Source organism: Cavia porcellus, unplaced genomic scaffold, assembly GCF_034190915.1.
Source record: "Cavia porcellus strain 051 isolate PalLab524CR breed Dunkin Hartley unplaced genomic scaffold, mCavPor4.1 scaffold_23, whole genome shotgun sequence".
Lineage (NCBI taxonomy): Eukaryota > Metazoa > Chordata > Mammalia > Rodentia > Caviidae > Cavia > Cavia porcellus.
In genome coordinates, this window is record NW_026947506.1 from 26,727,279 (window position 1) to 26,748,718 (window position 21,440).

The window sequence follows — 21,440 nt, forward strand, 5'->3', positions numbered from 1 at the left end:
AGTTACAAGGCACAGCATGACAGGAACCACTTATGAGGGGCTTTGTGTCAGGCACTTTGCTGAATACTCTACCCGGGGACCTTGATCATGCTTCACAGGTACTGTACAAGGTAGCTTTGGTTTCATATTCACTGGAGAGGTGAGAAACAGAAGAGCCAGTTACTCAAAGAGTCAACCTGCATAACCACACAGAGTCCACTCAAATCTGCTGCTAACAAGCTGTGAAATCTTGGGTCATTTCCTTACCTGCTTCCAATGCAGCCCCATAGAAATTACAGCAAATTGATGGAGCTCAGTATGAAAACAAGCAGAGAATGCTCAGCTCATGTCCATTAAAAATATACCTTATGTGGGAATCTCTCACAGACTTCAGAATAAAGAAAAATTATTCTGAATTTATTCTGAATACTTCAGTGTTCATGATTCTTTCAATCTTTCATTGATTGCAGACACTAAAACACAAAAGAAAACTAAGACATGGTGTTAGTTCCTTAAGAACAGCTCTCAAAGAGTCAAATAAGAGAAAAATTCACTTGCTTATTCTTGGGCAGGAAGGGCTAAGAGAGGAAGCTGCCATGGGTGCCACTAAACAAGAGATAAGAGAAACATCCATCTCTGACTTCCTGTAGAGGGAAACAGCCTGGGAGATAGTGCCTAAGCTGACCCCAAAGAATAAGCATCAGTCAGGAGAGTGGGACATAGCAGACGGGACAGGGAAGCATCTGAACAGTCTGCAAATGCAGCTCATGGGCTGCTGGAGAGACAGTGGCAGTAACCGGACAGGGGAGGAAGAGGTGGTTAAATCTTAATGTGCTTAGTGTCCTAAAGACTCTGGACTTTAACAGAAGCAGGCACAACAGGAGTTCCAAGCTGGGAAGTAGGCAGATGGGATGAGTCCCCTGGTGAAAAAAGATGTGTGCATTAGGCTGGACTTAGAAGATTGGAGGTGGGGAGAGGTTTGGGGGCCAGGAATGAGTCGTTGGCTGGTACAGAATAACAGGAGCTGAAGTGTGATGAGTTAGAGGGGAGAACTGAGGCTGATCCTCAGCCCATCAACCTGTGCAAATTGTGGAACAATGATCAGTGCTAGGAGGAGATGTTTCCTTCAAGGGAGTGAGCTCTTTCTGTCTCTGTACATTCCACATACACAGAAGTGGGAAGTGACGTGTTAGATGCACTTGAAGTTGTCTGGCATCAACTGACTTTATGCACATGGAGCCCAGAGGCAAATGTGGGTTTCACGTGGATGTGAATTGTCCCCTCAACCCTTCTTTCCTCTCCTCCAGGATAATTAAACCCAAGAACTAGAAAGTGACCCTCAGACCAGGGAAACTGAAAAGAGAATTCTAGAAAACAATCTTTGAGTTGTGGATTGGGAACAAATTGTTAATCAAAATCCTCTAGGGAATATTAAACATCTTGGATTAGAAACAGCAAAAGAGAAATCCAGTGTGAGGGAGCCAAGGTTCAGAGAGCAGGATCTGGGCTCAGTAGAGATGTTCAGTCCATGTAGCTGAGAAGAGACACAACCCCAAACTGAGACAGATGAAACCTCCTCAAGTGGATGTTTTGACCCCATGACAGTAGCCAATGGGGCTCCATACTGTGTGGACGACAGGGAAGGTCATCAAGGATCTCTAGACCAAAGAATCAAAGGCTTAGTCTGGAGGGAGGTCAGCTCTCCGTGGCCACAAGACACATTTTCTGGCCCTGCCACCACCCTTTACTCTCCCTGACAACTTGCTGGGGGTTCACTCAGTAAACAGTAATGAATGAAGACAGAAGACTGAGGCGGGCAGTCGTGCCATCTCTGTGTTAGATAGCTGTGTGCTTGGGCGCTTGTTTTGGTGTCTGTGACCCAAAGAGCAAAACCCATATCTTTGCACATTCTGTGACTTTCCAGGATTGGACCTCACAGACTGTCATCTGGTGGCTCTGAGTTGGTGGCCTGTACCTAGTGGTCCTGTGTAATTTGGTGGATTTTGTGTGGATTCTTCCCCCAGAGCAGATGTGCTGAGAGAGGGCCCCCCTCTCTCTGTGATGAAGAAGGAGAGCTGATGGGGAGGAGGCCCCATTTCACAAGCACAGATGGGAAGCTGACTCATGGGAGAAGGGTCTGACCCTCTTCTCACAGCTGGCTCAGCTTTCTGTCCCCATAGCAAACAGCAGCTCTGCCAGTAGTTAGGATGTCTTCGTTGTTCACTTCCCCAATCATTTTTCACTGACTTTCTCTGACAATACACAGTTTTTAAATTCCATAGTTTTTCCTATTCAGCTACTACATCTCTGTTTCTTTTCCCCATTGTGTGTGCTTCATATATATCACCAGGTACAACCTTAAGTTCCCATTAATAAAACCATCAAAATCAGTGTCTGAAGTGAGTGGTGTCCGCAGTTACTGATGTGTCTGTGAACTGGTTCCCGGAAGCACGAGGTCACAGCCTGCAACACCTGCTCCACATCTCAGTGGATGGCACCACCTTCATGGGACCAGGAACTGCACTGAGCAAAGCAGAGGTGGAAACCATCCCTGAAACATCTGTGTTCCCCATTCTACTGCGCCCAGTGGAGAAACAGGACTCTGCTTCCTACTGTGGAGCTGAAGTGTAGCAAACACAACATGATTTAACCACAGGCAGGGCAGACTGCAATGACTGGCATATCTCATGCCTGTCTTGGACCAGTGATACTTAAATTTAAAAAATTTACAGTGAATCATAATAATTCAGACTCAGAAAAAGTCTCTGAACTGTCCCTAGCCTCAGATATTACTGAGTGGGTAAAATAATCCAGTCTGTGTAAAGTGTTTTAGAAATGATAAGGACCACATAAAAAATAAGGAATTATGCTTTGATTATAATATCACTCATTTTAGTAGGATTTTTAGTAAGAATTCTCTTTAATGGTAGCTGGTGGTCATGAAGCTCTCCCTACAGGGAAAGCACTAAGCTTGAAAACAGAACTAGATTTAACATCACTAACATATGAAGCATGGGACAGGAAAGAAGATATGGAAATCACAGACCACAACAGGTCACAAAGGGTAGAAATGTTGGATGTCGAATTGGTGCTACATCTCTTCATGTCTTTCTAAGAAAAGAGAAAGCAGCAAATAAAAAAAAGGTAAGTGCTATTTTTGATAAAGGAGTTACATTTTTTCATACCAGTTTCATTCTGGCCCCATCCTGGCTGTGTCCTGAAGCACATGAGTGTAGGAATAAAATACATGTGCTATATAAAAAAAAAGAGACTAAATCAGTATTTCTCATGTGGGTGCAATGCACCCTCCAGGGGACTCTGACAGTATCCAAAAGCTGAAAACACTTGCTTTTTAAAAATAGCATGCGAACACCCCTAGCATGTAGAAGGCATAACCACAGTGACTGCTAAAAGTGCCACACTTTGCAGAAGAGCTTCGCTCCTCTCCTCTCAGTAGGACCAGTAACTATGTGCCCCAGTGTCCAGGCATTTTATTTCTTTTTACCCCAGTATTTCATTAAGCAACCATTCATCAACTTTCTTGCTGGCAAGGAGCTAATATATATATATATTTTAATTGACATAGCAGTTGGACCTAGTCATGTTTTTGGTGTACAGTGTGACATTTCAATACAATACACATATACAATAAAAAGGATCACATTAGACTAATGGACATATCTGTGATCTCTGAAATTTGTCATTTAATTGTTCTGGCAATATATAAAATTCTCCTCACACTGCTTTGAAATATTCTATTGATTGTAACCCGCAGTTATGATACGGTGCCATAGAACATTACAAATTGTTCCTCCTGCCCAGTTGCACCCTGTGCCCATTCAGCACCCTGTCTCTCTACTGTCCTATTCTCTCTCCTTGAGATCAACTTTGAGGCTTCCACATAGTAATGGAAACATGAATGCCTTTATGAATAACAGGCTGATCCTAAGAAGTGCTGTGTATTTGTCTTTCTTTGCAAAACTTATAGCTTGTAAAAAGATTGTCTTCTGTTTATAACCATGTGGCTGCAGGTGACAGACCTTTTTTCTTTTTTCTGGATGAAGAGTCGCCCATTGTGTGTGTACCCCATGTTCCCTTTATCTGTGCATCCACTGCTGGTCACCTAGGTCAGTACTTCTCTCCACTATTATGAATAATGCTGCAATAAACAGGCGAGGGCAGACATCTTTCTGAAACGTTGATTTTTAATTTTTTTCTGTATACACTTACTGATGCTACCCTATTTGTATCTATAAATATGTAGAGAAATAAAAATAAAGAACAAATGAAAGTTGCCTCTGCTGGTAGTTTTACATCACACTATACTTGGCTTTTTAAAACAAAACACTTTGATCTCATCTGAATTTTTTATTTGCAAGTTCTGTGATACTGAATGATGATTTGTCAGCTATGTATTATCATGAGAAACGCCACAGAACAATTCAAGTTGTGAAATTAAATAATATAAGAGAATATAGTCAATGATTGAAGAGTAGTAAGTCTTTGATGATTGTGAGAGGTTGTATGATCCTTACAGCGAATGCTGCATATTAAACATAATGATGTTTGAAAATAATGACTTATATGACATATGCTTGTCAGGCATTTTCATCGTCCAGGGTGAGGAGAAGCTGATTTTCATGTTGTGCTGTGTTATATTTCCAGCAGCTGCAGTCCAGTTCCTGTTAGAGGCAACCAGGATAGAGAAGGGTAATTTCTCTGAGTCATACCCTGCTTTTTATGACCCCCACTGATTTAAAAAATTCTCCTATGCTGGACACTGTTAAGTCATGTCAATGGATATGTTGACAATTGACATTTTGTACTCTTGTTAAAAAACTAACAACTGATTTCTTACCTGAGTTCTGAACCAGAGGCAAATAACAGAACATAAGATATGGAGACAAAGCACTGCAGATACATCTTCAGAACTCTGAAACAATACTTTTTTTGGTATGAAACTGAAGGGGAAGGGTGGGTGAGTCAAAGAACCATCTGTATCCCAGCTCAAATGAACTCAAAAGTATCATACATGCATTTCTAGACAATTAATCCACTCACTCCATCTGTCCACGTCCTGTGAGGCAGGAAACCCCAGAAATGCTTCTTGCTATGAAGAAGCCCAGGAAATCACCTGACCCTCCATTTCTTCATAAGCCCCAGGACAGCCCCACGATCCTGTCACTGACCTGGGGCCTCAGCTCTCAGGGTCCTCACCCATTTCTCAGGAAGCCAGCCGGGCAGACGGGATGCTGCCCCTGAAAGCAGTCCTCCTCTCCTCATTCTGGACTTGTGAGTTATTTCTAATCCTCTCCATCCTCAGAACAGAATGGTGTCATGCTTTTGGTATCTCTTCTCCTCACATCACTTATTCATGGAAATTTCTCTTCTTTCTTTGCAGTTGCATTGGGGCAGCTGAAGCAACCTGAAGTGGTCATCTCTAGAGCAACAGATAAGAGTGCTGACATACCTTGTAAGGCATCATTCTCAGGCTTTGACAGTACGGGAATATACTGGTACCGGCAGAAGCCTAATGAAGGTTTACAGTACCTCCTGAATGTTAAGACCAGCGCTACTGGAGTTAACTTTGATGGAAAGAAGAACAAATTTGAGGCAAGTAAAAATTCTGGAGCTTCCACTTCAACCTTGAAAATAAACTCCTTAGAAGCGCAAGATGAGGCCATGTACTACTGTGCTTACTGGGCTAGCAGTAGCACAGCATTGCAGTTACAAGAATAATCTACACAAAAAATACCTCCAGGTCTGTGCCAAGCCACATCCTTCACATGGGGGCAACCCAGTGCCACTCTGCCCCTCCCCACACCCACTTCCGCGGCTGCCCAGGGACACTCTAGGATTTCATTCTCCCAGTAAGACATGTGAGGTCACCAGTTATTATCCACTTATGGATTCTGTACTATTATTTGCTACACCATACAGCTGTATGTGATTCCAGTTATTTGTTACTTGCCTTCAAGAGATTTCTGCCCCTGAAAGCTTCAGAATAAAGATAGAAGGGCCAAACATGTCAGGTTATTGGTGTACATATCACAGAGATATATCCTGTTATTGTTCTTTTCACATTTCACTTATGAGAAATTGATGTTTTATGAGTCAGTATAATAATTATAAATAGTTCTATGTCTTCATTAGTATTGTGTAAGTGGCCTGAAGACAACCAGCAACCACTTCACCTATGAGTAAACATAAGTTCACTGGGAGATATGACAGGGATACAAACCATATGTCTGGGAGTAGGGTGCAGCTGGGTGCATGTCAGGGGCTCCTGGATGGACAGATCAAACATAGCTCAAGTTACAGGCTGTGAAGGCCTTGTGCTTAAGGAATCTCAAAAAAAAATTCTGAATGAGACGATCATGCAGAGAAAAGAATGACAAAACCTATCGTCTGTATCTATAGAGAAAATAGACAAACATCACACACAAATTAACAGAGAAAAGGTAGTTATCAACAACTGTCTCAAGAGTTTTGTGCTTATTTTATGACAAGTACTTGAAAGCTTGAGAAGCCTCAGCATGCAATAAAATGTTGAAAACAAAACTATAAATATTCCTTTCACAGTTCCTTGCTTCTTGAAGTCTGCGTTCAAATCATGTGGAAAGCTTCTTCCATCAGAAATTTTTCCAGTACTGATATATATTTAATATGAATATCCTGCTCATAGTATCCATACATATGGTTTACCTAGAAAAATTGAAGAAGTGGAAAATATTTGTTACAAATCATTTGGGGTTTTTTGACACAAGTTTGATAAAAATCTTGAATTGGGAAACCTTAGCCTCCTAGGGATTAGTAGCTGTAGGTTTGAGAGTCAGTGTCTACACCTCTGAGCTTTGCATTAAAAGTGCACTTTAGCTCTTAGAGTTATAGTCCTTACTGTTACGGCTCATTGAGTGTTAGTAACTCCTGGCAGCTGCCAGTTATCCTTGTGAGCTCCTGAGGCTATTCCACCTCCCAGTTTCCTGGAGCTCTTCCAGCAGATTCCAGCACATGTCCAGAAAAATCCTCTGCTGTTCCCCAATTATCTCCACAGCAATCCACTTCTTCTGGATCTTTTTGACTAGGCTGCTCTATAAACCTTTTCAAGAGGCCCTGGCCACTTGCGCATTCAGGTATAACAGGGCGTAGTGTTTTCTGACCTTTCTTAGTGCAATATGCTCAGCTCACTCTTCTATGGTTGACTCTAATCCTCCCCAACTCGGGGCTCATGTGTTCAGAAGTAGAGTTTTGGGGGAGGTAATTAGGTAATTGGGCCACTAACTTCGTCACTGCACCATCCACTCATGAGTTTATAGCTTCAGTTTACTGCTACAAGGTGGAGCTCAGAGGAAGGAGGAAGGAACTATAGTTCATCTCTCTGGCTCTCCTGTGATTGGTCTGCTTCTTCACTACAATGGAATGAATGGCTTTCCTCTACAGTGCCCTTTGCTATAATATATCTGCCTCACAGCCAGTTGAATATGAACAGAAAATTCTAACACCATGAGACAAATCAATCTTTTGCCTCCAAATTGCGTGTGTAAGGTGTTTTGTCCCTGCAATGGAAAAGTTGATTAACACACCAGTTCATCCAAGATAAAATCACAAGTAGGCAGTAACATCACCTAAGGGAAAATGTTTTTATTTTGTAAGCTCTGGGTAATACACAAGAGAGAGGCCTTTTGACCTGTGAGGGAATATTTCTAATACAGGCCCCAGCATGTCTATCCTCCTGTATCTCATGGGCCATTCATGGTACTTTTAAAGGACTGGCAGAGTGGGACAGGATTATCTGTACTAACTTCAGGGCACAAATGTCTGGTATAAACCCATGTCTCCAAACTGTTACAGCCTAAATGCACCCATGGGCCATCGCTGTGGCAGCTTGGCCACAGTGCAGGAGCAGGAAGAAAGTACTGAATTTGTGACTGGCTTTTCTTTCAGTGAGTGTCCAATAGAAGCAAGTGTGTTCATCGTGGCCCATTGGGGAGGACGGGTATCTCCATTTCTGCTCTGTTATGAGTCATCCTTAGCTGCTCCTCACAACAGCCCAGAGTGAGAAAAGCATCAATGTTCTCAGTAGAACTGTAAGGACTTACGGTGCAAAAGTCCTTTCGACTACAATTGTTAAGGCAAACACAGCAGAGCCCAGAAGACAATTCAGGAAGCACTAAAGATGACACCAAAAAGGCATCACCTGGGGGTATCTATCAGCTGACAAGAAGATCATATTCTCTATGGATCCCAAGAAAGGGAAAATGGCAGGGTTTGGCCTAACTCTTCTATCTCACACCCTTGCTCCATTCTCCCCTGTAGGGGTCAGGCCCTGCTATGAGTTGCAAAGATACCATTAAAGCCCTGTGAGGTAGCACTAAATGTTTCCATGGCATCTTTGCAGAGGTAGAACAGGACCTCACGTCCCAAACCTTGTCAATGTGACATTTGATCCTGGTGACAATTGTTCCTGGTGACCATTGGAGAAATGACCAGAGAGCCTGGCTTAGTCTCAACACCTGTCACCAGATGTTATACACCTGCAAAGGAAAGAACACATGGAGAAGGTTAAAGCCAGACTGAGGACATAAAAACTTTGAAAGGAAAGCATGAGAAGATAGACTCGAGCATCTTAGCATAGGTGTGCTAATCCCCTCATGGAGATTACTGCTTTTAATCCCAAAGGGTGATGGAGGACCCTGTTGCAGTGGGTGCAGATGGTCTCATCCCAGTAGGTGAAGACACCTTGCCTGCTCCGCCTACCCCACAAGTAGGAACTTGGTGACACACTCCAGTGAGGGCCAGGAGGAAAAGGGACACTTTATGTATGTGGCTTTATAGATACAAACTACTGTGCAGCCATTAAAATTCTTTTTGAAGAACTATGAGTGAAATTCAAAATATTTTCCGTATTTTCAAAAAGAAGGTGGACACAAGCTTGGTTTCTACAGTGAGCTCACAGATATATAAATGCATATTCTGACGAAAACAGATGGGAAGGAATTCTCCAAACTTAAACTCATATAAGTCCCTTTTGGGACATGTGGTTTTAATGCCTTCTTTATACTTTAGCAAATTTTAGGCATTTTATTAAGAAGTCTGTATTGTATATTTGTATGCATAGTAAATTTAACATTACAGTGATATATATAGAGAGAGAGATGAAAAGGTTTTTGTATAAAATATAATTGTATGTATAAGATGTCACATATTTTCATGGTTTAACCTAGTCACGTTGCTACATATTCCATACCTTTTAGTAACAGTGAAACCAAAAGTAAACTACACTAACTTTGAAGGTTACCCTGGCTACTGCACAAAAGAGGGCCAGCAAACTGTGTGCATGCTCTGCAGTGTTTATTTTGTAAATAAAGTTTGTTAGAAACAGTTGTGACCTGTTAATTACATTCTACCTGCAGCTGTTTTTGCACTACAGAAAATAGCTGAGCAGTTATAACGTACTCTCAGAGCCTAAAGTGTTTCCCATTTGCCTTCCTAAAGAAAACTTTTTGTATAGATGCTTGATGATGATATGAAGATGCTTGATATTTAGAATTATCTTATATTTCCCTAATTTTAATATTTCTCAATGACTTGTTAGGCATTTTCATTCTGATATTAATGATGTGGCTTTGGACAAATTATTTTACATATCTCTGATTCAGATCCAAACATTAAAAAAGAGAATGTAATAATTTTTCTCTGAATGAACTTTGACAGGTCTCAAAGTAACACAATAGAATTTAGTTCTTTATATTTATGTTACACACAGAAAAATCACTCAGAGAAATCTGTTACCGTGTTATTAGAAAATTGCCACCCCAGGCCATGCAGAGGAAACACCACGGCCTGTTTCCTGCCTTCCATGGGTCCGAGCTATGCATGCAGGCTGCATTTCCACTGCTGCATCACGCTCAAGTGAGCTCTGCCATCCCCAGTCCCCACAGCTCTTGCAGGTCACTCTGGACCCCTCCTTCTTAGCTTGAAGGTTGCTAACAAAATAAAAAAAATTTAAATTTTTTTTCTTCCTGAGCCTGACATATTTCATGTAGCAGTGTCTTTCAATCACAGCCGTGTGGCTGGAAATGCTACAACTGCACTCATCTTTATGGCTGAAGAGTATCTCACTCTTTGTACGTGCCAGGTTCTCTTTATCTGTGCATTCACTGCTTCCCTCCTAGTAAATTCCACATCTCCACCACTGTGAACGGTGCTGCAACAAACAGCTGAGCACACACAATCCCTTGAAACGTTGATTTCTATTCTTTTGTCTGTATGCCCAGCACTGAGGCAATCCCATTTCTATCCATAAATACCAAGAGAAAAAACAAATGAAAATTGCCTCTGTTGATAGTTTCATATCACACTCCACTTTACGTCTTTAAATCACTAGATTATGATCCATCTGAAATTTTTATTTATAATTTCTGTAGTATTGAATGGTCATTTCATCAGATGTAGTTTATCATAAAACCTACACCACAGAGCCATTCAACAGATGAAATTAAGCAATATAAGAGAACATCTACAGTGCTTGAAGAGCAGCAAGTCTTTGATGATTTTAGATGTTCTATTAATCATAAAGTTACACTTCCATATCAAACATAATGATAGCTTGAGAATAATCATCTGTATGACATATGTTTTTTGGCATTTTGATAGTCCAGACTGCAAAACTGATTATTATCCTTGTGTTGTGTTATATCTTCCAGCAACTGCAGGATAGTTCCTCTTAGAGGCAACCGGAATACACATGAAATGTTATTTCTCTGAGTCTAATCTGCTTTTTGACAAGCCCCACTGACTTAAAAAATACTCCTGTCCTTGACATAGTCACATGCAGTCATTGGAATATGTGGGTAACTTATATTTTGTTTGTTTGGTGCAAAAGTACAAAGGAATTGCTTAACTGAGTTCTGAATCAAGAACAAATCACAGAACACTAACCATGGGGATAAAACATTTAGGTGTGTCTTCAGAGATCCAAATAACTCCTTTTTTGCTAGCAAATTGGAGGGGCAATGGTGGGTTGGGCAAGGAATCACCTGTGTCTCAGCACAAATGAGCTCATATATATCATGAACGTGCTTCTAGGCAGTAAACACACTCACCCAGCTCCTCTGGGGCAGGAAACCTCCTTGCTGCAGCAGATCATGAAGAACCCCAGGAAATCACCTGACCCTCCTCTTCTTCATAAGCCCCTGGACAGCCCCGCCCTCATGTCACGGACTTGGGGCCTCAGCTCTCAGGGTCCTTGCTGACTCACCTGCTCCCTGGGAAGCCAGCCTGGCAGACAGGATGCTGCCCCTGAAAGCAGTCCTCCTCTCCTCCCTCTGGGCTTGTGAGTTGCTTTCAATCTTTTCTATCCACAAAAGACAAGGAAGCCACTCTCTTTTTTTTTTTTGCCTCATCTCATACCATTTACTCATGGAATTTCTCTCCTTTGTTTGCAGTTGGACTGGGGCAGCTGAAGCAACCTGAAATTTTCATTTCCAAGGCAACAGATAAGAGTGCCAGCATATCTTGTAAGGGATCATTCTCAGGCTTTGGCAGTAGAGAAATACACTGGTTCCGACAGAAGCCAAATGAAGGCTTACAGCACCTCCTGCATGTTTGGAGTAGCACTAATAGTGTTAACTTTGGAAAGAAGAACAAATTTGAGGCAAGTAAAAATTCTGGAGCTTCCACTTCAACCTTGAAAATAAACACCATAGAGGCAGAAGATGCAGCCATGTACTACTGTGCTTACTGGGCTGATAGCAGCACAGCATTGCACTTAGGAAAATAAACTCTACAAGATGTACCTCCCGGTCTGTGCCAAGCCACATCCTTCATATGGCAACCCCTGTGCCACTCTGCCCCTCCCCACACCCACTTCCTCAACTGCCCAGGGAAACTCAAGGATTTCATTCTCCCAGAAAGACACATGAGGTCACCAGTTATTAGGCACGTATGAACTCTGTACTATTATTTCCTAAACCATAGAGTGTGGGTGAGCTCTAAAACACAGAATGGATGACTCCAATATAGTCCAGTTATTTATTACTTGCCTTCAAGGGATTTCTGCAGCTGAAAGCTTCAGAATAAAGTGGAATATCCAAACGTGTCAGGATATTTGTGTACATATTAGAGACATATCTCCTGATGTTGATTTTCTCATTTCATTCATTAGAAATTGAGGTGTTCTGAGTCAGAATGTTAATTATAAATAGTTTTATGTCTTTCATTAATATTGTATAAGTGCCCTGAAGACAATCAGCAACCACTTCACCTATGAGTAAACAGTAAGTTCACTGGGAGATCTGACAGGGACACAAACCATGTGCATGGGAATAGGGTGCAGCTTGGTGCATGCCAGGGGCTCCTGGATGGACACATCAAACATAGCTCCAGTTACAGGCTGTGAGGACCTTGTGCTTAAGGATTCTCAAAAAAAATTCTGAATGAGAGGTTCATGCAGAAAAAACAATGACAAAACCTATTGTCTGAGAGAAAACAGACAAACATCACACACAAATTAACAGAGAAAAGGTAATTATCAACAACTGTCTCAAGAGTTTTGTGCTTATTTTATGACAAGTAATTGAAAGCTTGAGTAGCCTCAGCATGCAATAAAATGTTGAACACAAAATTATAAATATTCCTTTCACAGTTCCGTGCTTCTTGAAGTGTGCTTTCAAACCTGGTGGAAAGCTTCGTCCATCAGAAATTTTTCTCGTACTAATATATTTTTTAATATGAATGTCCTGCTACACAGTATCCATGCAAATGGCTTATGTAGAAAAAATGAAGAAGTGGAAACTATTTGTCACAAATCATTTGGGGTTTTTTGACACAAGTTTGATAAAAATCTTGAATTGGGAAACCTTAGCCTCTTAGGGATTAGTAGCTCTAGGTTTGAGAGACAGTGTCTGATACCTCTGAGCTTTGCATTACAAGTGCACTTTAGCTCTTAGTGTTACAGACCTTGCTGTTATGGATCATTGAGTGTTAGCATTTCCTGGCACCTGCCAGTTGTCCTTGTGAGCTCCTGAGGCTATTCCACCACCCAGTTTCTGGAGCTCTTCCAGCAGATTTCAGCACCTTTCCAGAGAAATCCTCTGCTGTTCCCCAGTTACCTCCACAGCAATGCACTTCTGGATCTTTTTGGACTAGGCTGCTCTATAAACCTTTTCAAGAGGCCCTGGCCACTTGCACATTCAGGTCTAACAGGGCGTAGTGTTTTCTGACCTTTCTTAGTGCAATATGCTCAGCTCACTCTTCTATGGTTGACTCTCACCCTCTCCAACTCGGGGCTCATGTGTTCAGAAGTAGAGTTTTGGGGGAGGTAATTAGGTAATTGGGCCACTAACTTCATCACTGCACCATCCACTCATGAGTTTATAGCTAAGTTTTTTGCTACAAGGTGGGGCTCAGAGGAAGGAGGTCTTTCAAGGCATAATGTAGAAGGGTACATTCTTGTCTTCAAACACTTTTCATCTCTCTGGCTCTCCTGTGATTGGTCTGGTTCTTCGCTACAATGGAATGAGCAGCTTTTCTGTGCAGTACCCTTTGCCATGATTTATCTGCCTCACAGCCAGTTGAATATGAACAGAAAATTCTAATACCTTGAGACAAATCAATCTTTTCGCCTTCAAATTGCGTGTGTGAGGTGTTTTGTCCCTGCAATGGAAAAGTTGATTAACACACCAGTTCATCCAAGATAAAATCACAAGTAGGCAGTACAATCACCTAAGGGAAAATGCTTTTATTTCATAAGCTCACAATACACATACGTTTCATAATACACAAGAGAGAGGCCTTTTGACCTGTGAATGAATATTGCTAATACAGGCCCCAGTATGTCTATTCTCCTGTATCTCATGGACCATTCATCGTACTTTTAAAGGACTGGCAGAGGGGGACAGGGTCATCTATACTGACTTCAGGGCACACCTGTCTAGGATAAACCCTTGTCTACAGACTGTTACAGTCTAAATGCAGCCGTGGGCCATCGCTGTGACAGCTTGGCCACAGTGCAGGAGCAGGAAGAAAGTGCTGAATTTGCAACTGGCTTTTCTTTCAGTGAGTGTTCAATAGAAGCAAGTTTGCTCATCATGGCTCATTGGGGATGACAGATATCTCCATTTCTGCTCTGTTATGAGTCATCTGGGCTGTTCCTCATAATAGCCCAGAGTGAGAGAAGCATCAATATTCTCGGTAGAACTGTAAGGACTTACGGTGCAAAAGTCCTTTGGACTACAATTATTAAGGCAAACCCAGAAGAGCCCAGAAGACAATTCAGGAAGCACTAAAGATGATGCCAAAATGGGGGGATCTGTCAGCTGACAAGGAGATCATATTCTCTATGGATCCCAAAGAAGGGAAAATAGAAGGGTTGGGCCTAACTCTTCTATCTCACGCCCTTACTCCATTCTCCCCTGTAGGGGCCAAGCCCTGATAAGAATTACAGAGACACCATTAAAGCCCTGTGAGGTAGCACTAAGGGTTTCCATGGCATCTTTGCAAAGGTAGAACAAGACCTCATGTCCCAAACCTTGTCAAGGTGACATTTGATCCTGGTGACCATTGGAGAAATGACCAGAGGGCCTGGCTCAGTCTCAACACATTTCACCTCTCACCAGATGTATACACATGCAAAGGAAAGAACACATGGAGAAGGTTAAAGCCAGACTGAGGACATATAAACTTTGAAAGGAAGGCATGAAAAGATAGAATCAAGCATCTCAGCATAGGTGTGCTAAAACCCTCATGGAGATTACTGCTTTTAAATCCCAAAGGGTGATTGAGGACCCTGTTGCAGTGGGTGCAGATGGTCACATCTCAGTAGGTGAAGGCACCTTGGCTGCTCTGCAGATTCCTCATGTAGGAACTTGGCGACACACTGCAGTGAGGGCCAGGAGGAAAGGGAAACTTTATCTATGTGACTTTTTAGAAACAAACTACTGTATAGCCATTAAAATTGTTTTTGAAGAATTATGAATGAAATTCAAAATATTTTCCAGGAGAAGGTGAACACAATCTTGGTTTCTACATTGAGCTCTCAGATACATAAATGGATATTCTGACAAAAACAGATGGGAAGGAATTCTCCAAACTTTAACTAGCAAAGGTCTCTTTTGAGGCACATGGTTTTAATGTCTTCTTTATACTTTAGCAAGTTTTAGGCATTTTATTAAAAAGTCTGTATTGTATATTTATATACATAATAGATTTAACATGACAGTGATATATATATATATATATATACATATGACAAAGGTTTAAGTATAAAATAAAATTATATGTATAAGATGTCACATATTTTCATCGTTTAAACTAGTCACGTTTCTACGTATTCCATACCTTTTAGTAATAGGGAAACAAAAAGTAAACTACATTAACGTTGAAATTACCCTTGCTACTGTACAACAGAGGGCCAGCAAACTGTGTCCATGCTCTGCAATGTCTATTTTGTAAATAAAGTTTGTTTGAAACAGTTGTGACCTGTTAATTACATGTTGCCTACAGCTGTGTTTGCACTACAGAGAAATAGCTGAACAGTTATCACACACTGTCAGAGCCTAAAGTGTTTCCCCTTTGCCTTCCTAAAGAAAATGTTTTTATAGATGCTTGAGGCAATATGCTGATATATGATATTTAGAATTATTTTGCATTTCCCTAATTTTAATATTTGTCAATGACTTGTTAGACATTTTCATTCTGATATTAATGATGTGACTTTGGACAAGTTGCTTCACATATATCTGATTCAGATCCTAACATTAAAAAAGGACATATAATAATTTTTCTCTGAATGAACTCCGAGAGGACTCACAGTAACGCCATGGAATTTAGTTTCTATATTAATCTTACACACAGAAAAATCACTCAGAGAAATCTGTTAATGTGTCCTTAGAAAACTGCCAGCCCAGGCCATGCAGAGGAAACACCATGGCCTGTTTCCTGCCTTCTGTGGGTCCCAGCTGTGCACACAGGCTGCACTTCCAATGCTGCATCACGCTCAAGTGAGCTCTGCCATCCCCGGTCCCACAGCTCTTGCAGGTCACTCTGGACCCCTCCTTCTTAGCTTGAAGGTTGCTAACAAAATAAAAAAATTAATTTTTTTTTCTTCCTGAGCCTGACATATTTCATGTAGCAATGTCTTTCAGTCACAGCCGTGTATGTGGCTGAAAGTGCTACAACTTCACTCATTTTTATGGCTGAAGAGTATGTCACTCTGTGTTCGTGCCAGGTTCTCTTTATCTGTGCATCCACTGCTTCCCTCCTAGTAAATTCCACATCTCCACCACTGTGAACGGTGCTGCAACAAACAGCTGAGTACACACAATCCCTTGAAATGCTGATTTCTATTCTTTTGTCTGTATGCCCAGCACTGAGGCAATCCTATTTCTATCCAAAATACGAGGAGAAAAAAAAAAGGAAAAACAAATGAAAGTTGCCTCTGTTGATAGTTCATATCACACTCTACTTCACTTTTTAAATATACCAGATTATGATCCATCTGAAATTTTTATTTATAATTTCTGTAGTATTGAATGGTCATTTCATCAGATGTAGTTTATCGTAAAACCTATGCCATAGAGCAGTTCAAATTCACAAAATTAAACAATATAAGAGAACATCTGGAGTGCTTGAAGAGCAGCAAGTCTTTGATGATTTTAGGTGTTCTATTAATCATAAAGTTACACTTACATATCAAACATAATGATGGCTTGAGAATAATTATCTATATGCCATATGTTCGCTGGCATTTTCATAGTCCAGAATGCAAAACTGATTTCCACCTTGTGTTGTGTTATACCTTCCAGCAACTGCAGGATAATTCCTTTTAGAGGCAACCAGGATACACATGAAATGTCGTTTCTTGGAGTCATATCCTATTTTATGACAAGCCCTACTGACGTAAAAAAACACTCCTGTCCTTCACACAGTCAAATTAAGTCATTGCAATATGTGGGCAACTTACCTTTTGTTTGCTTGGTAAAAAACTACAAAGGGATTCCTTAACTGAGTTCTAAATCAAGAACAAATCACAGAACACTAACCATGGGGACAAAACATTTAGGTGTGTCTTCAGTGATCCAAAAAGCTACATTTTTGCTATGAAATTGAAGGGGCAATGGTGGGTTGGCCAAGGAAATCACCTGTGCCTCAGCGCAAATGAACCCATATATATTATAAATGCGCTTCTAGGCAGTTAACCCACTCACCCCATCTGTCCAGCTCCTCTGGGACAGGAAGCCCCAGAAATGCTCCTTGCTGCAGCAGATCATAAAGAACCCCAGGAAATCACCTGACCCTCCGCTTCTTCATAAGCCCAAGGGCAGTCCCACCCTCCTGTCACTGACCTGGGGCCTCAGCTCTCAAGGTCCTCACCCATTTCTCAGGAAGCCAGCCTGGCAGACAGGATGCTGCCCCTGAAAGCAGTCCTCCTCTTTTCGCTCTGGACGTGTGAGTTATTTCCAGTCCTTTCCATCCTCAGAACAGAATGGCATCATGCTTTCTGTATCTCTTCTTCTCACATCATTTATTCATGGAAATTTCTCTTCTTTCTTTGCAGTTGTATTGGGGCAGCTGAAGCAACCTGAAGTGGTCATCTCTAGAGCAACAGATAAGAGTGCTGACATATCTTGTAAGGCATCATTCTCAGGCTTTGACAGTACAGGAATACACTGGTACCGACAAAAGCCTAATGAAGGCTTACAGCACCTCCTGCATGTTAAGACCAGCACTGCTAGAGTTAACTTTGATGGAAAGAAGAACAAATTTGAGGCAAGTAAAAACTCTGGGACTTCCACTTCAACCTTGAAAATAAACTCGTTAGAAGTACAAGATGAGGCCATGTACTACTGTGCTTACTGGGCTAGCAGTAGCACAGCATTGCAGTTACAAGAATAATCTACACAAGAAATACCTCCAGGTCTGTGCCAAGCCACATCCTTCACATGGGGGCAACCAGTGCCACTCTGCCCCTCCCCACACCCACTTCCGCGGCTGCCCAGGGACACTCTAGGATTTCATTCTCCCAGTAAGACATGTGAGGTCACCAGTTATTATCCACTTATGGATTCTGTACTATTATTCCTACACCATACAGCTGTATGTGATTCCAGTTATTTGTTACTTGCCTTCAAGAGATTTCTGCAGCTGAAAGCTTCAGAATAAAGATAGAAGAACCAAACATGTCAGGATATTTGTGTACATATTACAGATATATCTGCTGATATTGGTTTCCTAATTTCTTTCATGAGAAATTGAGGTTTTCTGAGTCAGAATGATAATTATAAATAGTTCTCTATCTTTTGTTATTATTGTATAAGCGCCCTAAAGAAAACCAGCAACTACTTCACCTATGAGTAAATAGTAAGCTCACTGGGAGATATGACAGGATACAAACACTTTGTCTGGGAGTAGTGTGCAGCTTGGTGCATGGCAGTGGCTCCTGGCTGGACAGTTCAAACCCACTCCAGTCACAGGCTGTGAAGACCTGGTGATTATGAATTCTCAAAAAGGGGTTAGGGGTTTAGCTCAGCGCCATAAGCGCCTGCCTTGCAAGCACGCAGTTGTGAGTTTGATCCCCCAGTACAAAAAAAAAAAAAAAAAGAATTTTCAAAAAAATTCTGAATAAGAGGATCATGCAGATAAAAATAATGACAAAATCGTTTTGTCTACATCTATAGAGAAAACAGAGAAACATCATGCAGAAATTAACAGAGAAAAAGTAATTATAGACAACCATCTCAACTGTTTTATATTTATTTTATGACAAGGAGTTGGAGGCTTGAGAAGCCTCAGCATGGAATAAAATGATGAAAACAAAACTATAAATATTGCTTTCAAAGTTCCTTGGTTACTGAAGTCTGCTTTCAAAACAGGTGGGAATTTTTGAGGCAAACTTATTCCATCAGAAATTTTTGTTATACTGGTATATCTGTTGATATGAATATCCTACCACATAGTAACCATATACATAGTTTATCTAGCAAACCTAAAAGAAATGGAAAGTATTTGTCACAAATCACTTGGGGTTCTTTGGATCAATTTCGATAAAAATCTTGAATTGGAAAACCTTAGCCTCCTAGGGATTAGTAGCTCTAGGTTTGAGAGTCAGTGTCTACACCTCTGAGCTTTGCATTACAAGTGCACTTTAGCTCTTAGAGTTACAGTTGTTACTGTTGTGGCTCATTGAGTGTTAGCACCTCCTGGCATCTGCCAGTTGTCCTTGTGAGTTCCTGAGGCTATTCCACCTCCCAGTTCCAGCACCTGTCCAGGGAAATCATCTGCTATTCCCCAATTATCTCCAGAGGAATCCACTCCTTCTGGATCTTTTTGACTAGGCTGGTCTACGAAACTTTTCAGGAGCCCCTGGATATCTTGGAAATTCAGGTCTAAAGGGCTTAGACCTTTTCTGTGTTTTCTGACCTTTCTTAGTGCAACATACTCAGCCCAGTCTTCCATGGTTGACTCTAACCCTCCCCAACCCAAGGCTCATGTATGCAGAAATAGAGTTTTTGCAAAAGCAGTTAGGTCATGGGACCCTTAAACTGATCACTAAATTCTCCATTCATGAGTTTATAGCTAAGGTTACTGCTAGGAGGTGGGGCTTAGAGGAAAGATGTCATTAGGAGCATAAAGTGGAAGGATATACCCTTGTCGTCAGCCACTCCTGATCTCTCTGGCTTTTCTCTGCTGGATCTACTTCTTCACTACCATGAGGCAAGCAGATTTCCTCTGCAATCCCCTTCTGCCATGATATACCTGCCTCACAGCTAGGTGAATATGAACTAGAAATTCCAAAACTGTGAGAAAAATCAACATTTTCTCCTTCAAATTGCATGTGTTATGTGTTTCATTCTGTAATGAAAAAGTTGATAAATATGCCAGTGCAAACTATTCAGAGCTGTGGAAGACAGCAGAAGCAGCCTCTGAAAAGCCTGCCCCCTACAACTGCATGAGGCTTTGGAGAGGCATCCCGACACAAATCATAACATTCTGCTCCTGACCCCTCAAAGATTTGTGTACTTTCCTTCATGAAAAGGCATTTAGTCCATCTCTAAGATGTCAAACTTCTAACAGTTTCAGCATTGCTGAAAGGACCAAATCACAAGCCTCCTCTAACATGAAAGGTAAACTCTTAGATGTGAGCCTCTGCACAAATGAAAAGAAAGTTAAAAATTCTAATAATCAATGCACATTTGCATTGCAATAAGTTTAGACAGTGGTTTACAAAGGAATGGGACCAAAACAAGTCCAAAAATTCAGCAGAGTAAACATTAAACTCTGTATCTCTATGTGCAGCATCTGACAAAATGTGGACTTCAAATGGCTTGAGTGGATTCAGCCTTATAGCACTGCTGGTGCTTGTAGCCCCTGTGGCTTCTCGCTTAGGCCCTTTTTTGCCCCTTCGTTGCTTATTTCCTTAGATGAACCACAATCTTGGCTTTTCCAAACTTCTGCAGTCTCCACTGCACCCTTGTCTTCTCACGCACAGCTTCACACACTGCCCACTCAGGGGCACAGTGGCTATTCTCCCAGGCGCTCTTCTGGAATGTGCATGGGAGCCTTCCTGACCCCCCAACTCTTGCTTTCTGCATGTACATAAAACCAGCACCATGTAGATGATACCAAGGTCTGCTGTCAGCTGGAACAGTAGCCAGGCTTGCCTCTCTCTTGCCTATAGGGTTGAGTGCCTTGATCTCTGAGCAGGGCTTTTCCACACGTAACTGGCTTTCATGGATCCATATTCAGAACAGAAAAACAAATGTGTTTTGTCTACCAAAAAGAAACTCCACCGGTATGGTTGACTATGAGTACTTCATAAACCAAGAAGTATCTTTAGATGGAGGGCCATACCAAGTACCTAAGAGTGAAAGAAACTCCATGCAAATAGATCATTAAATTCAGAAAGACAATTGGTAGGAAAATTGCTTATGAGAAGAACATGCCTGAAGGTAATGTAACCTGACCTCTTCCATAGTACTTTACAATGACCCACTGTTCTATGTGGAGACATACCTGATATTATACAAGGAATGTCGTACGTGAAATCAAAATTATGCCAGACTGTAGGTGATTTGTAGAAGAATTACATGGTGCTTATCTCTTGCACATGCCACATAAGGTATTTATTATGATTTAGAAAATAATCTTTCAATTTGAGGAATTTACAGGAAGAACCACTTGCATTAAAATCCATCCATATTTTTAGAAGATGAACTAATGTGAAAGAAATGCATACATTATTATTTTTGTCAAGATGGCAACTCTGAGTTCCATAATGAGTAAAAATATGGGTATGATTATATTATAACGTTAAAGGATGAGAGACGGAAGAGTCCATAATGGTTATCCACATGATCAGAAGTGGGAGATCCCATAGCTGCTCAGTCAAGAAGATGGAAACCCAGAAAAATAGGGCTCAATGATGTAGTACCAGCTCAAATGAGAGGTTGGAAACTCCACGG

The 21,440-nt window shown here is 41.3% G+C and overlaps 1 long non-coding RNA gene and 1 gene segment (V, D, J or C); one reads left to right on the top strand and one right to left on the bottom strand.

The window, feature by feature from the left end:
* Positions 1–4,200: 4,200 nt before the first annotated feature.
* LOC134472466 (uncharacterized) lies at positions 4,201–5,664 on the bottom strand. Of its 2 annotated transcripts, none has more exons than XR_010042284.1 (3): positions 5,530–5,664; positions 5,197–5,419; positions 4,201–4,661 (listed from the first exon to the last, which is right to left on the bottom strand). It is a non-coding gene; the product is annotated as an uncharacterized LOC134472466 (long non-coding RNA). The 2 variants fall into 2 exon arrangements; XR_010042283.1 differs by having other exon boundaries at positions 5,169–5,419.
* On the top strand, positions 5,144–5,718 carry LOC106027750 (probable non-functional T cell receptor gamma variable 11). The segment is given in 2 exon segments: positions 5,144–5,271; positions 5,381–5,718. Coding segments are annotated over 2 exon segments (381 nt in total).
* The last annotated feature ends 15,722 nt before the right edge of the window (positions 5,719–21,440 follow it).